The following is a 15,138-nucleotide window of genomic DNA, read 5'->3' as shown; positions in this document are numbered from 1 at the left end:
ACAACAGACTCCACTGGCTGTCTTTCCTAATCTCTAAAAATTTAGCTGGTGCCATACCTGCCCTTTTCTTCGTTCTGCTAGACTTGGGAGAGGAATCACTCTTCTTGTCCAAGTGAATGATTTCGCTTTATCACTATCTCAATTTATTGCCTCTCAATTTTCTCCTCTTTAGCTTAAAGATAGGCCTCTTTTATTCAGTAAATATATATTGGTAAATTAAGCTCATATCCCGTGTTAGGCCCTGGAAGACCAAAGGTAACAGGACAGATACAATCACTGTCCTCATGGACTTACAGCATGTTAGACTTGTTGTGTACCCCATCTGTGCAAAATTCCTCTTTGATGCTCTGTATCACCTTCCGGCTACCACCTCTTGCAAGTACAGTTAGTTTGCTGTCTCTGTTCCTCACTCACCTTGGCCTTTTCCTCACCACTGTACCAAAACCGTATTCGCAGTGGTCATCAGTGATTTCTACAATACCAGTTGTAGAGTTCCAACGGACATTTGATTCAAGTGGTGATTTAAAATGCTTGAAAATATAAAAGGTTTTACTTCCATGTCATTTTAAATGTTTATGTTGTTCAACATTGCTGGTTTTGAGTTTATATGACATCAGGAAAAGTTAGGGAGATGGTAAGGCGTGCTACAGAAGGGCTGTAAATTGTAGTGTCTCTAGCTATAGGTCTTGTGCTTGGGGTGCTGCCTTGTCTTCAGCTGGATGCTGCATGGCTTGTTTTAATAAGAGTTATGTTTCCTACAGCCTGGCCTTTTGCCATTATTTTGCTAGTTTAGGATTATGAAGGCAACAAGTTATTTTGTAATTTAGTATCTAGTTTGGTTTGTAGCCTCTGTACCCCAGGAAATAAGCAGTCAAGACTCGCTATATTACATCTTCTGTGTAGAATCTTTCCAAGTTTTATTTCTGGTTCTTAAAATGGCGATTGTGCCAAGTTCCTATAGAGTGTTGTTGAGGATTACAGGGAATAATGTATCTAAAACGTTTGGCTTGGTGGTGAGCACACAGTAAATTTGAATAAAAAGTTACTGTTTTTCAGCAAGTTCTGTATATCCACAATAATCCCCTGCCCTGTTTTGACTTATTTCTGGATCTCATTCTTCAGAAGCAGTCACTTTCAACTCTTAGGTGTTTCTTCTGCTATTTATGTCCTCCCTTCCCCCTTTTTTTCTCAGTTTGTATTTATACTTTCTCCTTCTGTCCCCCCAGTCTTATGTAATAATTTTTGGTTAGATCAGTATTTACTGTTCATATTACAACCATATAAATTTTACTCACGGTTGAGCCATCCTGCCCTTTTTTTTGGACTTAATGTTTTTTTTCACAGTTGCTTAAGTTGCTTTGTACCCCCACTGATTCATCTCTGTACTTTTTTTTTTTGAGGAAGATTAGCCCTGAACTAACATCTGCCACCAATCCTCCTCTTTTTGCTGAGTAAGATTGGCCCTGAGCCAACATCTGTGCCCATTTTCCTCTACTTTCTATGTGGGACGCCTGCTGCAGCATGGCTTGATAAGTGGTGCCGTGAGTCCACACCTGGAATGTGAACCGGCGAACCCTGGCCTGCCAAAGCGCGGCGTGCAAACTTAACTGCTGCACCAGCAGGCCAGCCCCCATCTCTGTACTTTATTTCATATGTGCAAAGTACCTTCTTAGGATGGTCAAACCCTCTCTTGTCCTGCTCCGGTTAGATTTGGTTGCTCTATGGGCCTCCTGCACAGCTGTCATCTTGATGTTTTTGGCTGCCATTTGGGGGAACCTCCTCTCTCCTGGTTTGGACCCCCTTGTTAGTCTCAAGTTCTCAGCAACCAGTGATCTGTTTTCTGTCCCTATAGTTTTGTCTTTTCCAGAATGTCATAAAAGTATGATTATACAGTATGCAGCCTTTCGAGTCGGGCTTGTTTCACTTAGCGTAATATATGTGAAACTCATCCATGTTGTTGTGTGCATCAGTCGTTGATTCCTTTTTTATTGCTGAGTAATATTCAGTTGTATGGCTGTGCTTCACATTCTTCACCCTTTGAAGGGCATTTGGCTTATTTCCAGTTTTTGGGAACTGTGAATAAAGGTGCTAATGAATATTCAGATGATTTTTTAGAAAAGTGGCCTATAGCCATCCCAAGCTAAAAGGGGGCTGAGAAATTGACTATTTAGCTTTCACCCTCTTTAAAAGAGGATGAATGGCGAGGGAAAAATAGTATGTTGTGAATGGATTTTGGGAGGTAGTTCATGTCAGTTGCACATGGCCTCTTCTTAGTTTGTTCTTTTGTTTTTGTCTGTTCCAGGAGCTTTCTGAGTTTATGAGATACTGCATATGTGAACACAACTTGTTTCTGCCTTCACATTGATGAGTGTTTTGCTGAGTGTAGAATTCTAGGTTGGAAAGTAAACTTTTAAGGCATTGCTGCACTGCTTTTTAAAATCGGGGTAAAATATGCGTAACAAAATTTACCATTTTAACCATTTTAAAGTGTATATTTCTCTGGCATTAAGTACATGCATGTGACTTTATGACCATCCCCACCATCTGTCTTCAGAACTCGCTGTCTTCCAGATGGAAACTCTATACCCTTTAAAGAATAACTCCCCATCCCCCTGTTTCCAGCCTCTGTAACCACTAATTCAACTTTGACTATGAGTTTGACTATTCTAGGTAACTCGTATAAGCAGGGTCATAGAGTTTTGTCCTTTTGTGACTGGCTTCTTTCACTTGGCATAATGTCCTCAAGGTTAGTCCATGTTTTAGAATATGTCAGAATTTTCTTCCTTTTTAAGGCTGAATAGTATTCAATTGTATGTATATACCATGTGTGCTTACCTGTTCATCTGTTGATAGGAGCTTGGGTTGCTTCCCCTTTTTAGCTTTTGAGAGTAATGCTGCTATGAACATGGGCGTACAAATCTCACTTCAAGACCCTACTTTCAGTTTTTTGGGGTCTATACCAAGGAGTCGAATTACTGGATCAGATGGTAATTCTATTTTTAATTTTTTTGAGGACCTGCCATACTGTTTTCCATAGTGGGTGCACCGTTTTGCGTTCTCACCAGCAGTATACAAGGGTTCCAATTTCTCTGCGTCCTTGCCAAAACTTATTTTCTATTTTTAATTTTTCATTATAATAGCCATCCTAATGGGTGTGAAATGATATTTCATGATTGTTGTAATCATGTTTTAATGGCGTGTTATATTTAGTCACATGCTTGGCACTTAGTATATTTGTTGAATAAATAAATGAGAATTATGTGCACAATTTTCTGGTCTCCTTGGAAGATTTATTGTTTAGAAGTGGTTTTTGCGTTTAGGTATAGCTTGTTCCTGGACATCGCATTTTGAATTGGTTTGTTGCCAGGCCAGATCTTGGCTGGATACAGTGTTGCCTTTAGGTTTAAATACCAGCTGCAAATGGGAAGAGGCAGATAAAACTATATATAGTGATAAAATAATTGCTGGTTAAAAGCGGTAATATTTGAGATTTCTGTTTAGAATTACTATAATCGTAAACCATAGACTTTTAGATTGCATTAGTAAAGTTGGCTTAAGCACTGCCAGGAAAAATCTAACAATCCTTACGGGTTGTTTCTTGAGAATTTGTATTCTAGAGAACCTTTATATTTTACCTCATGTTCCCTCCTTATCCCTGAGTTTTGTCCTTGCCTTTTACTGTGATTTGGAAGTTATGCTTACCATGCCTGCTTTCTTGCAGATTTTCTATTTTGTACATACGTTATTTTGTATATTCTGTATATGATGACTTCGGTGAGCAGTGACCGGTTCCGAGGTGCACGAGAAAAAACGCAGATTTCAGTGACACAGGCAACACAGCTACAGAAACAAGTAGTGCAGGTAAGTTTTGTGGAACTCTTGTTTACCTTGTTTAGAATTACAGAAATTAAGGGAGCACATATGCTTTAATGTTCTCGTTTGTAGGAAACCTTAGGATTTTTTTTTTTTAAGATTTTATTTTTTCCTTTTTCTCCCCAAAGACCCCCAGTACATAGTTGTATATTCTTCGTTGTGGGTCCTTCTAGTTGTGGCATGTGGGACGCTGCCTCAGCGTGGTTTGATGAGCAGTGCCATGTCCGCGCCCAGGATTCGAACCAATGAAACACTGGGCTGCCGGCAGCGGAGCGTGCAAACTTAACCACTTGGCCACGGGGCCAGCCCCGGAAACCTTAGGATTTTGAGCCCTGTTTTTAACAAGTAGGTAGTATATAATAGAAAAGAGGAAATGTCATTGATTCTGGTACAGTTGGATGTTGCTCTTAACTATTTAATCCTATACTTCTCCCTGCTACCTATTAGCATCAAGGCCCTCTCCTTTCCTTTATTATTAATCTAGGAATTTCCCTGGAATGTAATAGGAAAGTCCAAATATGTGGAGAAGTAATACTCTGAAGTAGAGAAGAGACTTACAAAAAGGTGCCTTTTTCAAGCATCATTACCTGGGAAGAGTGCTTTAATCTTAGAAAGGCTTTTAATTAACAAGGCCCATTGTATAACATATTGAATGTTACATAGTCCCTCCTTCTCAACTTGTTTGCATTATTATTTTAAATGAAGTGAGACAATCCAAATAAAATGCTAAGCACAGTACCTGGTACGAACTTGAGCATTCTATTAATGTTATTGACTAGATTGGCAAACCCTTTTTCAGAGGTGCTATGGGGGTAAATAAACTTTATGCAGTCCATAATAATTTCGGATTGGTGATTTAAATATACTTTGATAGCTAATTACAAGTCCTTTTTTTTTTTTTTTTTTTTTTTGCTGAGGAAGATTTGCCCTGAGCTAACATCTGTGCCAATCTTCCTGTATTTTGTATGTGGGTCTCTGCCACAGCGCAGCTGCTGATGAGTGGTGTAGGTCTGTGCAGGCCCCACAAGTACTTTTTTTTTTAATTAGTTCCAATCTTTATTGTATCTCTCAAAGAATATTACATGGAAGTGTTTTTTTTTCGTTTTTCTTTTTCTCCCAAAGCCCCCTGGGTACATAGTTGTGTATTTTTAGCTGTGGGTCCTACTAGTTGTGGCATGTGGGATGCTGCCTCAGTGTGGCTTGACAAGTGGTGCCATGTCCATGCCCAGGACTTGGACCGGAGAAACTCTGGGCCACCAAAGCAGAGTGCGCAAACCTAACTACTCGGCCATGGGGCTGGCCCTTGGAAGTTTTTTTTTCTTTTTCCCCCCCTACAAGTGCTTTTTGATAATCATTCATACCTAGGTGCCTGTTGATATCAAGGCGCACAGGTAGTAGACTCTGCTTAATTGTTGTATCACATTTTTCAGTATAAGGTTAGCCTTTTATTTTGCTGCTCTCAACAGATATACATCTCTGCTTTTCTGTGGTTGCTCCTAAATACATTTACTCTCATAGATATTTATTCACAACTAATCAAGAAAGACTGTCTGTTATTGGAAAAATTTGGACTATTGGACTAGGTCCTCCCTTTAAAGATGAATGCTTAAGAAAATGTTTGTTTATGAATAGCCTCTTAGCAAAGAAGTAATACAAGTTACGAGTAATCACAGGTGCAACCCTGCTAGTAATCACAGAAATATAAATTAAAACAAAGACATTTTATTTTCTTGTCAAATCAGTAACAATGAAAAGTGTGATTTTTTTTTTGAAGGAGGCCCAAATGAAATGTTAAGAATGTAAAGTGTCTCCATCTCCCACCCAAATAAAGTCCTTGGGCTGATTTCCAGAGAATAAAGTCTCCAGACTGGAAGACGGAGGGCTTTGTTCCTCCTGAGGCTTGTCACTGATAGTTTTTCCATAGGCCTTTTGGGCATGGCTCATTTTATCTAATTAGAAGAAAAAGCTGCCCACTGAGTTGTGGAAGGGTTCCTAGACACTTAGATTCCTAATTTTCCTTTTTAAAAAAATATTGTGAGAATTTCTCAAAAAAGCAGTTTTAGTAACATTCTGGGAAATATTTTCTTTCTTTTTTTGAGGGGTTATTTATTTTTTTCATTTCTCTTTTGTTCACTTTTGCATCTTAAGATGTCGAAAATCCTTGACTTTTGACCTAAGTCTAAAACTTATTCCTTTGCTCAGGCTTGGGGCATTTTTCTTTTTTTATTTTATTGAGGTCATATTGGTTTATAACATTGTATAATTTCAGGTGTACATTATTATATATCAGTTTCTGTATAGATTGCATTGTGCTGATCACCAATAGTCTAGTTTTTATCTGTCACCATACATATGTGCCCCTTTTCCCCTTTTGCCTACCCCCTACCGCCCTTCTCCTCTGTAACCACTAATCTGTTCTCTTTATCCATGTGTTTATCTTCCACATATGAGTGAAATCATATGGTGTTTGTCTCTCTCTGTCTGGTTTACTTCACTTAACACCCTCAAGGTCCATCTATGTTGTTGCAAATGGGACGATTTTGTCTTTTTTTAATGGCTGAGTAGTATTCCATTTTGTACACACACACACGCACACAGATACCATGTCTTCTTTTTTTTCCCCTCCTTCTTCTTCTCCCTAAAGCCCCGAGTACATAGTTGTATATTCTAGTTGTAAGTCGCTCTGGTTGTGCTTTGTGGGGTGCCATTTCAGCATGGCCTGATGAGTGGTGCCATGTCCAAGCCCAGGATACAAACTAGCAAAACCCTGGGCTGCTGAAGTGGAGTGTGTGAACTTAACCACTTGGCCACTGGGCTAGCCCCCACCACGTCTTCTTTATCCATTCATCAGTTTATGGGCACTTGGGTTGGTTCCACATGTTGGCTGTTATGAATAATGCAGCAGTGAACGTAGGGGTGCATAACTCTCTTTGTATTGTTGATTTCAAGTTCTTTGGATAAATACCCAGTAGTGGGATATCTTGATCATATGGTATTTCTATGTTTAATTCTTTGAGAAATCTCCAAACTGTTTTCCATAGTGGCCACACCAGTTTGCATCCCCACCAGCAGTGTATGAAGTTTCCCTTTTCTCCACATCCTCTCCAACACTTGTTAATTCTTGTCCTGTTAATTATAGCCATTCTGATGGGTATGAGGTGATATCTCACTGTAGTTTTGATTTGCGTTTCCCTGATAATTAGTGACGAACATCTTTTCATGTGCCTGTTAGCCATCTGTATATCTTCTTTGGAAAAATGTCTGTTTATATCCTCTGCCCATTTTTTGATCAGGTGGTTTGTCTTTTTGTTGTTGAGCTGTATGAGTTCTTTATATGGTTTGGCTATTAACTCCTTGTTGGATGTATGACTTGCAAATATTTTCTCCCACTTGGTGTGTTGTTTTCTCATTTTGTTCCTGGTTTCCTTTGCCTTGCAGAAGCTCTTTAGTCTGAAGTAGTCTCAGTTGTTAATTTTTTCTTTTGTTTTCCTTGTGTGAGTAGACATGGTATTCAAAAAGATGTTGTTAAGACCGATGTCAGAATGTACTGGCCTATATTTTCTTCTAGGAGTTTTGTGGTTTCAGGTCTTACATTCAAGTCTTTAATCCATTTTGAGTTAATTTTTGTGTATGTAGATTATAGTCTACCTTCATTCTTTTGCACGTGGCTGTCTGGTTTTCCCACCATTTATTGAAGAGACTTTCCTTTCTCCATTGTGTGTTCTCAGCTCCTTTGTCTAAGACTAGCTGTCCATAGATGCGTGTGCTTTCAATTCTGTTCCATTGATCTGTGTGTCTCTTTTTGTGCCAATACCATGCCGTTTTGATTACTATAGCTTTGTAGTATATTTGAAGTCAGTGATTATGATGCCTCCAGCTTTGTTCTTTTTTCTCAGGGTCGCTTTGGCTATTTGGAGTCTTTTGTTGTTCCCTATAAATTATATGATTCTTTGTTCTATTTCCCTGAACAATGTCATTGGGATTCTGATTGGGATTGCGTTGAATCTGTAGATTGCTTTAGGTAATATGGACATTTTAACTATGTTTTTCCAATCCATGAGTGTGGAATATCTTTCCATTTCTTTATATCTTCTTTGATTTCTTTGAATAACGTCTTATAGTTTTCCTTGTATAGGTCTTTCACCTCCTTGGTTAAATTTATTCCTAGATGTTTTATTCTTTTTGTTGTGATTGTAAATGGGATTGTATTCTTGAGTTCTCTTTCTGCTAGTTCATAATTAATGTTTAGAAAAGCAACTAATTTTCCTAAGTTGATTTTGTACCCTGCAAGTTTGCTGTAGTTATTATTTCTAATAGCTTTCTGGTGGATTCTTTAGAGTTTTCTGTATATATAATCATGTCATCTGCGAAAAGAGTTTTGCTTCTTCTGTTCCACTCCCAATACCTTTTATTTCTTCTTCTTGCCTAATTGCTCTGGTGAGAACCTCGGGTACTATGGTGAATAGGAGGAGTAGTGAGAGGGGCACCCTTTTCCTGTTCTTGTTCTCAGAGGGATGGCTTTCAGTTTCTCACCATTAAGTATGATGTTGGCTATGGGTTTGTCATATATCGCTTTTATTATGTTGATGTGCCCATTATATTGAGAGTTTTTATCATAAATGTATGGTGGATCTTGACAAATAGTTTCTCTTTATCTATTGAGATGATCATATGACTTTTAATCTTCATTTTGTTAATGTGGTTTATCACATCGATTGGTTTGCAGATGTTGAACCATTCCTGCATCTCTTGTATAAATCCCACTTGATCATGGTGTGTGATCCTTTTAATGTATTTCTGTATTCATTTTGCCAATATTTTGTTGAGGATTTTTGCGTCTATGTTCATCAGCGATATTGGCCTGTAATTTTCCTTGTTTGTGTTGTCCTTGTCTGGTTTTGGTATCAGGGTAATGCTGGCCTTGTAGAAAGAATTAGGATGCGTTCCATCTTCTTCAATTTTTTGGAATAGTTTGAGAATAATAGGTATTACGTTTTCTTTGAATGTTTGGTACAATTCTCCAGAGAAGCCATCTGGTCCTGGAGTTTTATTTTTTGGGAGGTTTTTGATAACTATTTCAATCTCTTTACTTGTGATTGGTCTATTCAGATTCTCTATTCTTCTTGAATCAGTTTTGGGAAATTGTATGAGTCTAAGAATTTATCCATTTCTTCTGAGTTGTCCAATTTGTTGGCATATAGTTTTTCATAGTGTTCTCTTATTATCCTTTGTATTTCTGTGGTATCTGTTGTAATTTCTCCTCTTTCATTTCTAATTTTATTTATTTGAGCCTTCTCTCTTTTTTTCGTAATGAATCTGGCTGAGAGTTTGTGAATTTTGTTTATCTTCTCAAAGAATCAGCTCTTAGTTTCATTGATCCTTTCTCCTGTTTTTTTTAGTCTCTATTTCACTTATTTCTGCTCTAACTTTTATTATTTCCCTCCTTCGGCTGAATTTGGGCTTTGTTGTTCTTTTTCTAGTTCTGTCAGGTGTAGTTTAAGATTGCTTATTAGAGATTTTTTCTTCTTTGTTGAGGTAGGCCAGTATTGCTGTGAATTTCCCTCTTAGTACCGCTTTTGCTGCATCCCACAAGTGTTAGTATGTTGTGTTTTCATTTTCACTTGTCTCTAGATATTTTTTGATTTCTCCTTTGAGTTCTTCATTGATCTAATAGTTGTTCAGTAGCGTGTTGTTTAGTCTCCACATACTTGTGACTTTCCCAGTTCTTTTTTATTTCTTTCTCTTTTTTTGAGGAAGATCAGCCCTGAGCTAACATCTGCCACCAATCTTCCTCGTTTTGCTGAGGAAGACTGGCCCTGAGCTAACATCCATGCCCATCTTCCTCTATTTTGTATGTGGGATGCCTGCCACAGCATGGCTTGACAAGTGATGTGTAGGTCTGCACCCAGGATCCAAACTGGTGAACCCCAGGCTGCCAAAGCAGAATGTGCAAACTTAACTGCTGCACCACTGGGCTGGCCTCTCCCAGTTTTTTTCTTGTAGTTGATTTCTAGTTTCATAAGCATTATGGTCGAAAAGATTCTTCATATGATTTCAATCTTCTTAAATTTATTGTCTTGCCTTGTGTCCTAACATATGGTCTATGTTTGAGAATGTTCCATGTGCACTTGAGAAGAATGTGTATTCTGCTGTTTTTGGTTGGAACGCGCTCCATATATTAAGTACATCTGGTCTAGTATTTCATTTAAGGCTACTGTTTCCTTGTTGACTGTCTGTCTGGATGATCTATCCATTGATGTAAGTGGGATGTTGAGGTTCCCTACTATTATTGTATTGCTGTCAGTTTCTTCATTTAGGTCTATTAATAGTTGTTTTATTTACTTTGGCGCTTCTGTGTTAGGTGCATATATATTCATAAGTGTTATGTCCTGTTGGTGGAATGTCCCTATTATCATTATATACTGCCCCTCTTTGTCTCTCATTGTCTTTTTTTATCTTGAAGTCTGCTTTGCCTGATATAAGTATGACAACACCTGCTTTCTTTTGCTTGCCATTTGCTTGGAGTATCATGTTCCATCCCTTTACTCTGAGCCTATGTTTGTCTTTAGAGCTGAGATGTGTTTCCTGGAGGTGGCATATTGTTGGGTCTTGTTTATAATCCATCCAGACACTCTGTGTCTTTTGCTTCGAGAATTCAGTCTATTGACATTTAGAGTGATTATTGATATATGTGGGCTTAGTACTGCTATTTTAGCTCTTGTTTTCCATTTGTTCTGAATTTCCATTTTTTCTCTTCCCTTGTATTTCTGACTGCCATTTCAGTTTGGTGTTTTTCTGTGGTAGTTTTCTCTTTGTTTATGATTTGTGGCTCTGCCTTGATTTTTTGTTTAGTGGTTACTATGAGGTTTGTGTAAAAGATCTCATAGATGAGATAGTCCATTTTCTAATAGCCTCTTATTTCCATTAGCGTAAGCAAGTTCTATCCCTTTCCTCTTTTCCTTCTGAGTTATTGTTTTCACAGATTATTCTTTCTTGTGTTGTAAGTTTGTGACTAAATTGAAGTGTTCATAGTTACTTTTGATGCATTCTTTCCCTTTCCCTTAATAACTAACCTATTCTGATATAGAGCTGCAGTTTTCCTAGTCTGTCTATTTACCTCCTTGCTAAAGGTTTTGTAAATATTTCCTTTTTAGTTTCAGATGGGAGGGCTCCTTTCAATGTTTCTTATAAGGCAGGCCTAGTGGTGATGAACTCCCTCAGCTTTTGTGTATCTGGGAAAGCTTTTCTTTCTCCATTGTATCTCAAGGATAGTTTCTCGACTGTATCTCAAGGATAGTTTTGCTGGATAGAGTATTCTTGGCTGAAAGTTTTTGTCTTTCAGTATTTTGAATATATCATTCCATTCTCTCCTATCCTGTAAGTTTTCTGATGAGAAATCTGAAAGCCTTTTAGGGCTTCTTTTGTAGGTTGTTTTCTTCTGCCTTGCTGCCCTTAATATTTTTTCTTTGTCATTGACTTTTGCCAGTTTTAATAGTGTATGCCTTGGAGAAGATCTTTTTTTTTGGTGATGAAGATTGGCCCTGAGCTAACATAGTGTTGCCAGTCTTCCTCTTTTTGCTTAAAGGAGATTGTCCCTGAGGTAACATCTGTGCCAGTCTTCCTCTGTTTGCTGTGTGGGATGTTGCCACAGCATGGCTTGATGAGTGGTGTGTAGGTCTGTGCCTGGGATCCAAACCTGCAAACCCTGGGCTGCCAAAACAGAGCATGTGTACTTAACCACTGTGCTACCGGGCTGGCCCCAGAGAAGGTGTTTTTACATTAATGTAATTAGGAGTTCTGTTGGCTTCATATACTTGTAAGTCCAGTTCTTTCCCCACATTTGGGAAGTTCTCAGCTATTACTTCTTTGAACAAGCTCTCTGCTCCTTTCTCCTCTGCTTCTCCCGCTGGAATATCTACAATCCTTATGTTGCTTTTCCTACTTGAGTTGGATATTTCTTGAGGAATTGCATCATTTAAAAAAAAAATCTTAGGTCTCTTTCCTCGTCCACCTGCAGAATTTCTATATTTCTGTCCTCTGAATCACTGATTCTGTCCTCCATGACGTCAGCTCTATTTTTTATGGGTTCTAGGTTATTTCTCATCTCATTAATTGTCTTCTTCCTCTCCAGAATTTCTGTTTTTCTTCTTTTTAGAGTTTTAATTTCTTTGGTGAAGTATTCCTTCTGACTCATTAATTTTATTCCTGAGCTCATTGAACTGTTTTTCTGAGTTTTCTTGTAACTTATTGAGTTACTTTATGATAACTCTTTTGAATTCTCTGTCATTTAGATTGTAAATTTCTGTAACTTCAGGATTGGTTTCTGGAGATTTATTCTTTTTTTCTACTCTGAAATGTTAATGTAGTTCTTTGTGGTGTTAGACGAAGTGATCCTTTGCTGCCGCATTTGTGGTAGTATCAGGTCGCAGATTACGCCTGCCACCACTGGGGTTAGGGGACAGGAGCTGTGTCTTCTCATCTCTCCCTGTCTGCTAGAAGTTGAGCCAATAGGGCTTCTCTGCGTTTGCATTCTGGATGCAGCTACTTGGCAGGTCATGCATGCATACAAACGCAGGCGGGGCCTCTGTGCTCCAATGGCTGATCAGTTTGGTTTGGGACCTCTGCCATTGGCTGGGGACCAGTCAAGCTTGTGCACTATGTGGGGTGGGGTGCTTTCTTGCATGTGTGGGCCAGCTCTGTGCTTGCAGGCGGCTCAGATGAGCTGCTGTGCTTGGTGGGGGGCAGGGGCACCTTCATGGCGGCTGAGCACCACTTGGTGGAGAGTGTTCCCACAGGTGGGGCTGCCTCAGCATTATGGGCACTCTCATGGGCTGAGCTACAACTTGCAAAGTGTTCTTGTGGGCTGGACTGCCCCCGCCTCCTCTTATACTCACACCAGCTGCTATGTGAGCACGTGCAACCTAGATTGCTGCCACCAGGGTGGAGGAGGGGTGCACTCACTTATTTCGACTGCCTCTCTGGGATCCAGTCCACCCACCTTCAGATGCATGGCTGCATGGATCTGTCAGATGTCTTGTGCTGTGCAGGGAATCCTCTGTTGGTTAATGAATAGCCATTTAATTATAACCTAGTGGTGAGAGACAAAGGGAACAGCTCACTCTCCCATGATCCTGACATCACTCTGCAAAGTACTTTCTTTTTCTTTTTTTGAGGAAGATTAACCCTGAGCTAACATCTCCGATCCTCCTCTTTTTTTTTTTTTTTTTTTTTTTTTGCTGAGGAAGACAAGCCCTGAGCTAACATCTATGGCCATCTTCCTCTACTTTATATGTGGGACACCTTACCACAGCATGGCTTGCCAAATGGTGCCATGTCTGCACCCAGGATCTGAACCGGCGAACTCTGGGCTGCCATGTGGAATGTGCACACTTAACTGCTGTGCCACCGGGCCAGCCCCAAGGGAAGCATTTTCTAAGAAAGTTGGGAGTGAGGGGAAGGCTTTATTCCATGAAATGTTTATTGCTCTGCACATGTCCAATGGTAGAGGTGTTGAAGGCCGTGAGCTCTTTTGAATCAGAAACTTGGGTTTGGGCCCTGGGTCTGCCACTTTACCTGTTAGATAAATTACTTAAGTCTCTTTGAACCTCAGTTTTTAAAAAAACTTTTCTTGAGAATTAGGGAAAGGTTTTAAGGGTAGTACACATCATTCCTGAATATCCTTCATCTAGGACTCCCAGATGTTAATATTTTTACCGTGTTTACTTTATACTTTTCTTCCTCCTTCTACAAAGAGAAACTACACACACCTTTCCCCCTAAACCTTTTGAGAGTAAATGGCAGAAGTGTGCTGTTTTACCCTGTAATACTTTTGTGTGTATTTTTAAATTTTTTTTTTTTTAAGATTTTATTTTTCCTTTTTCTCCCCAAAGCCCCCCGGTACATAGTTGTATATATTTTCAGTTGTGGGTCCTTGTAGCTGTGGCATGTGGGACGTCACCCCAGCATGGCCCGATGAACAGTGCCATGTCTGTGCCCAGGATCTGAACCGGCAAAACCCTGAGCTGCTGAAGTGGAGTGCACAAACTTAACCACTCAGCCACAGGGCCAGCCCCTGTGTGTATCTTTAAAAAAACAAAAACCTTCTTTTATATAATCTCAGTATAGTTATAAAAAATCAGGAAATCAACTCATCTGATCTACAGCTTATATTTGTATTTTCCCAATTGTCCCAATAATGTCCTTTTTAGCTAATTAAGTCCTTGATAATTCGTTGTATTCAAGTGTCAGTTCTCTTCAATCTCCTTTAATGTGGAACTTCCTCTGGTTCATGGCATTGACATATTTGAAGAATATAGGCCAGTTATTTTGTAGATTGTCTCCTGATTTCAGCTTCTCTGATGCTTCCTTATGATCAGAAAAGGATTATGTATTTTTGATAGAAATACCCAGAAGTGATGATGCTCTGTTCTTAAGGCATCATATTCTGATGTACAGGACATAGTTTGTCTTACAGCGTGGTGGTCAGTTTTGTCATTTGGTTGAAGTGGTGTTTCTCTAGGATCACATGCAGAGATAAAACTGTAGTTTTTTGAAATGTAAAATGGGATATGATGTTTACTTTGCAGGATATCTGTAAGGAGTTAGAAGTAGCATAAGGTGTATCCAGGAAGTGGTAACCTTTACTCTTATTGTATGTTCCATATAAGTTATAAAGTGATTATAATATTTGAAATTTTGATGGAAAATGCCTGATTCCTGATCATCTGAGGAAGGACCCAAAATTACAGTATATAGCACAATTGTTAAAACATTTAAGAAGAAAAGACTAGTAGACTATGTTAATAATGTTTATCTTTGGGTGTTGGGCATAAGGATGATTTTTTTTTTTTTTCTGCCCCCCCCCCCCCCCCCGCCTCCTCATAAGGATGATTTTTAAAAAATACTCCTTCCTCATACTATGTTCCATAAAATTTTCTGGGTGATCCAACAAAAAACATTTGACTCTACTAGAAAAGCTATCAACACATTCTTCATTGTGAAAGAAGCTTAGCTCATTGTAAGCCAAGTGAATGGAGGAGCGATCTAGAGAAAGAGAGTTAGTGATGTTGCTTTTCTTGGCGAGACCTTTTTTCAACTTGACAGTTGTATGGTAGATATCACTCGTGTTTATTGTAGGGAGGGTCCACACACCTTGTTCAACTTTGAATTACCAGTTGATCTGGTTTTTCCTCTGATTTCACAAGTTGTACAGACCTCTTGACTCTTCCTAGAGCTCAGCCTGACAACTTTCCTATCATGCTGTAC

At 39.0% G+C, this 15,138-nt stretch overlaps 1 protein-coding gene across 2 annotated transcripts in view; it reads left to right on the top strand.

Annotated features, from left to right (window-relative positions):
• The window catches only part of UBAP2 (ubiquitin associated protein 2), a 118,583-nt gene that overhangs the window by 32,120 nt on the left and 71,325 nt on the right, over positions 1-15,138 (top strand). Inside the window, exon 2 of one of the 2 annotated variants that reach the window (XM_046664225.1) lies at positions 3,722-3,861. The exons of the other annotated variant lie outside the window; for it this stretch is intronic. Coding sequence (XP_046520181.1) covers positions 3,763-3,861 — 99 coding nt within the window. The 5' untranslated portion in view covers positions 3,722-3,762. The remainder of the gene's footprint in view (positions 1-3,721; positions 3,862-15,138) is intronic. 2 annotated transcript variants of the gene reach the window in all.

The sequence above is a fragment of the Equus quagga genome, chromosome 6 (assembly GCF_021613505.1).
Source record: "Equus quagga isolate Etosha38 chromosome 6, UCLA_HA_Equagga_1.0, whole genome shotgun sequence".
In the NCBI taxonomy this organism is placed as follows: Eukaryota; Metazoa; Chordata; class Mammalia; order Perissodactyla; family Equidae; genus Equus; species Equus quagga.
This window is presented reverse-complemented; position numbering and strand designations above follow the sequence as displayed.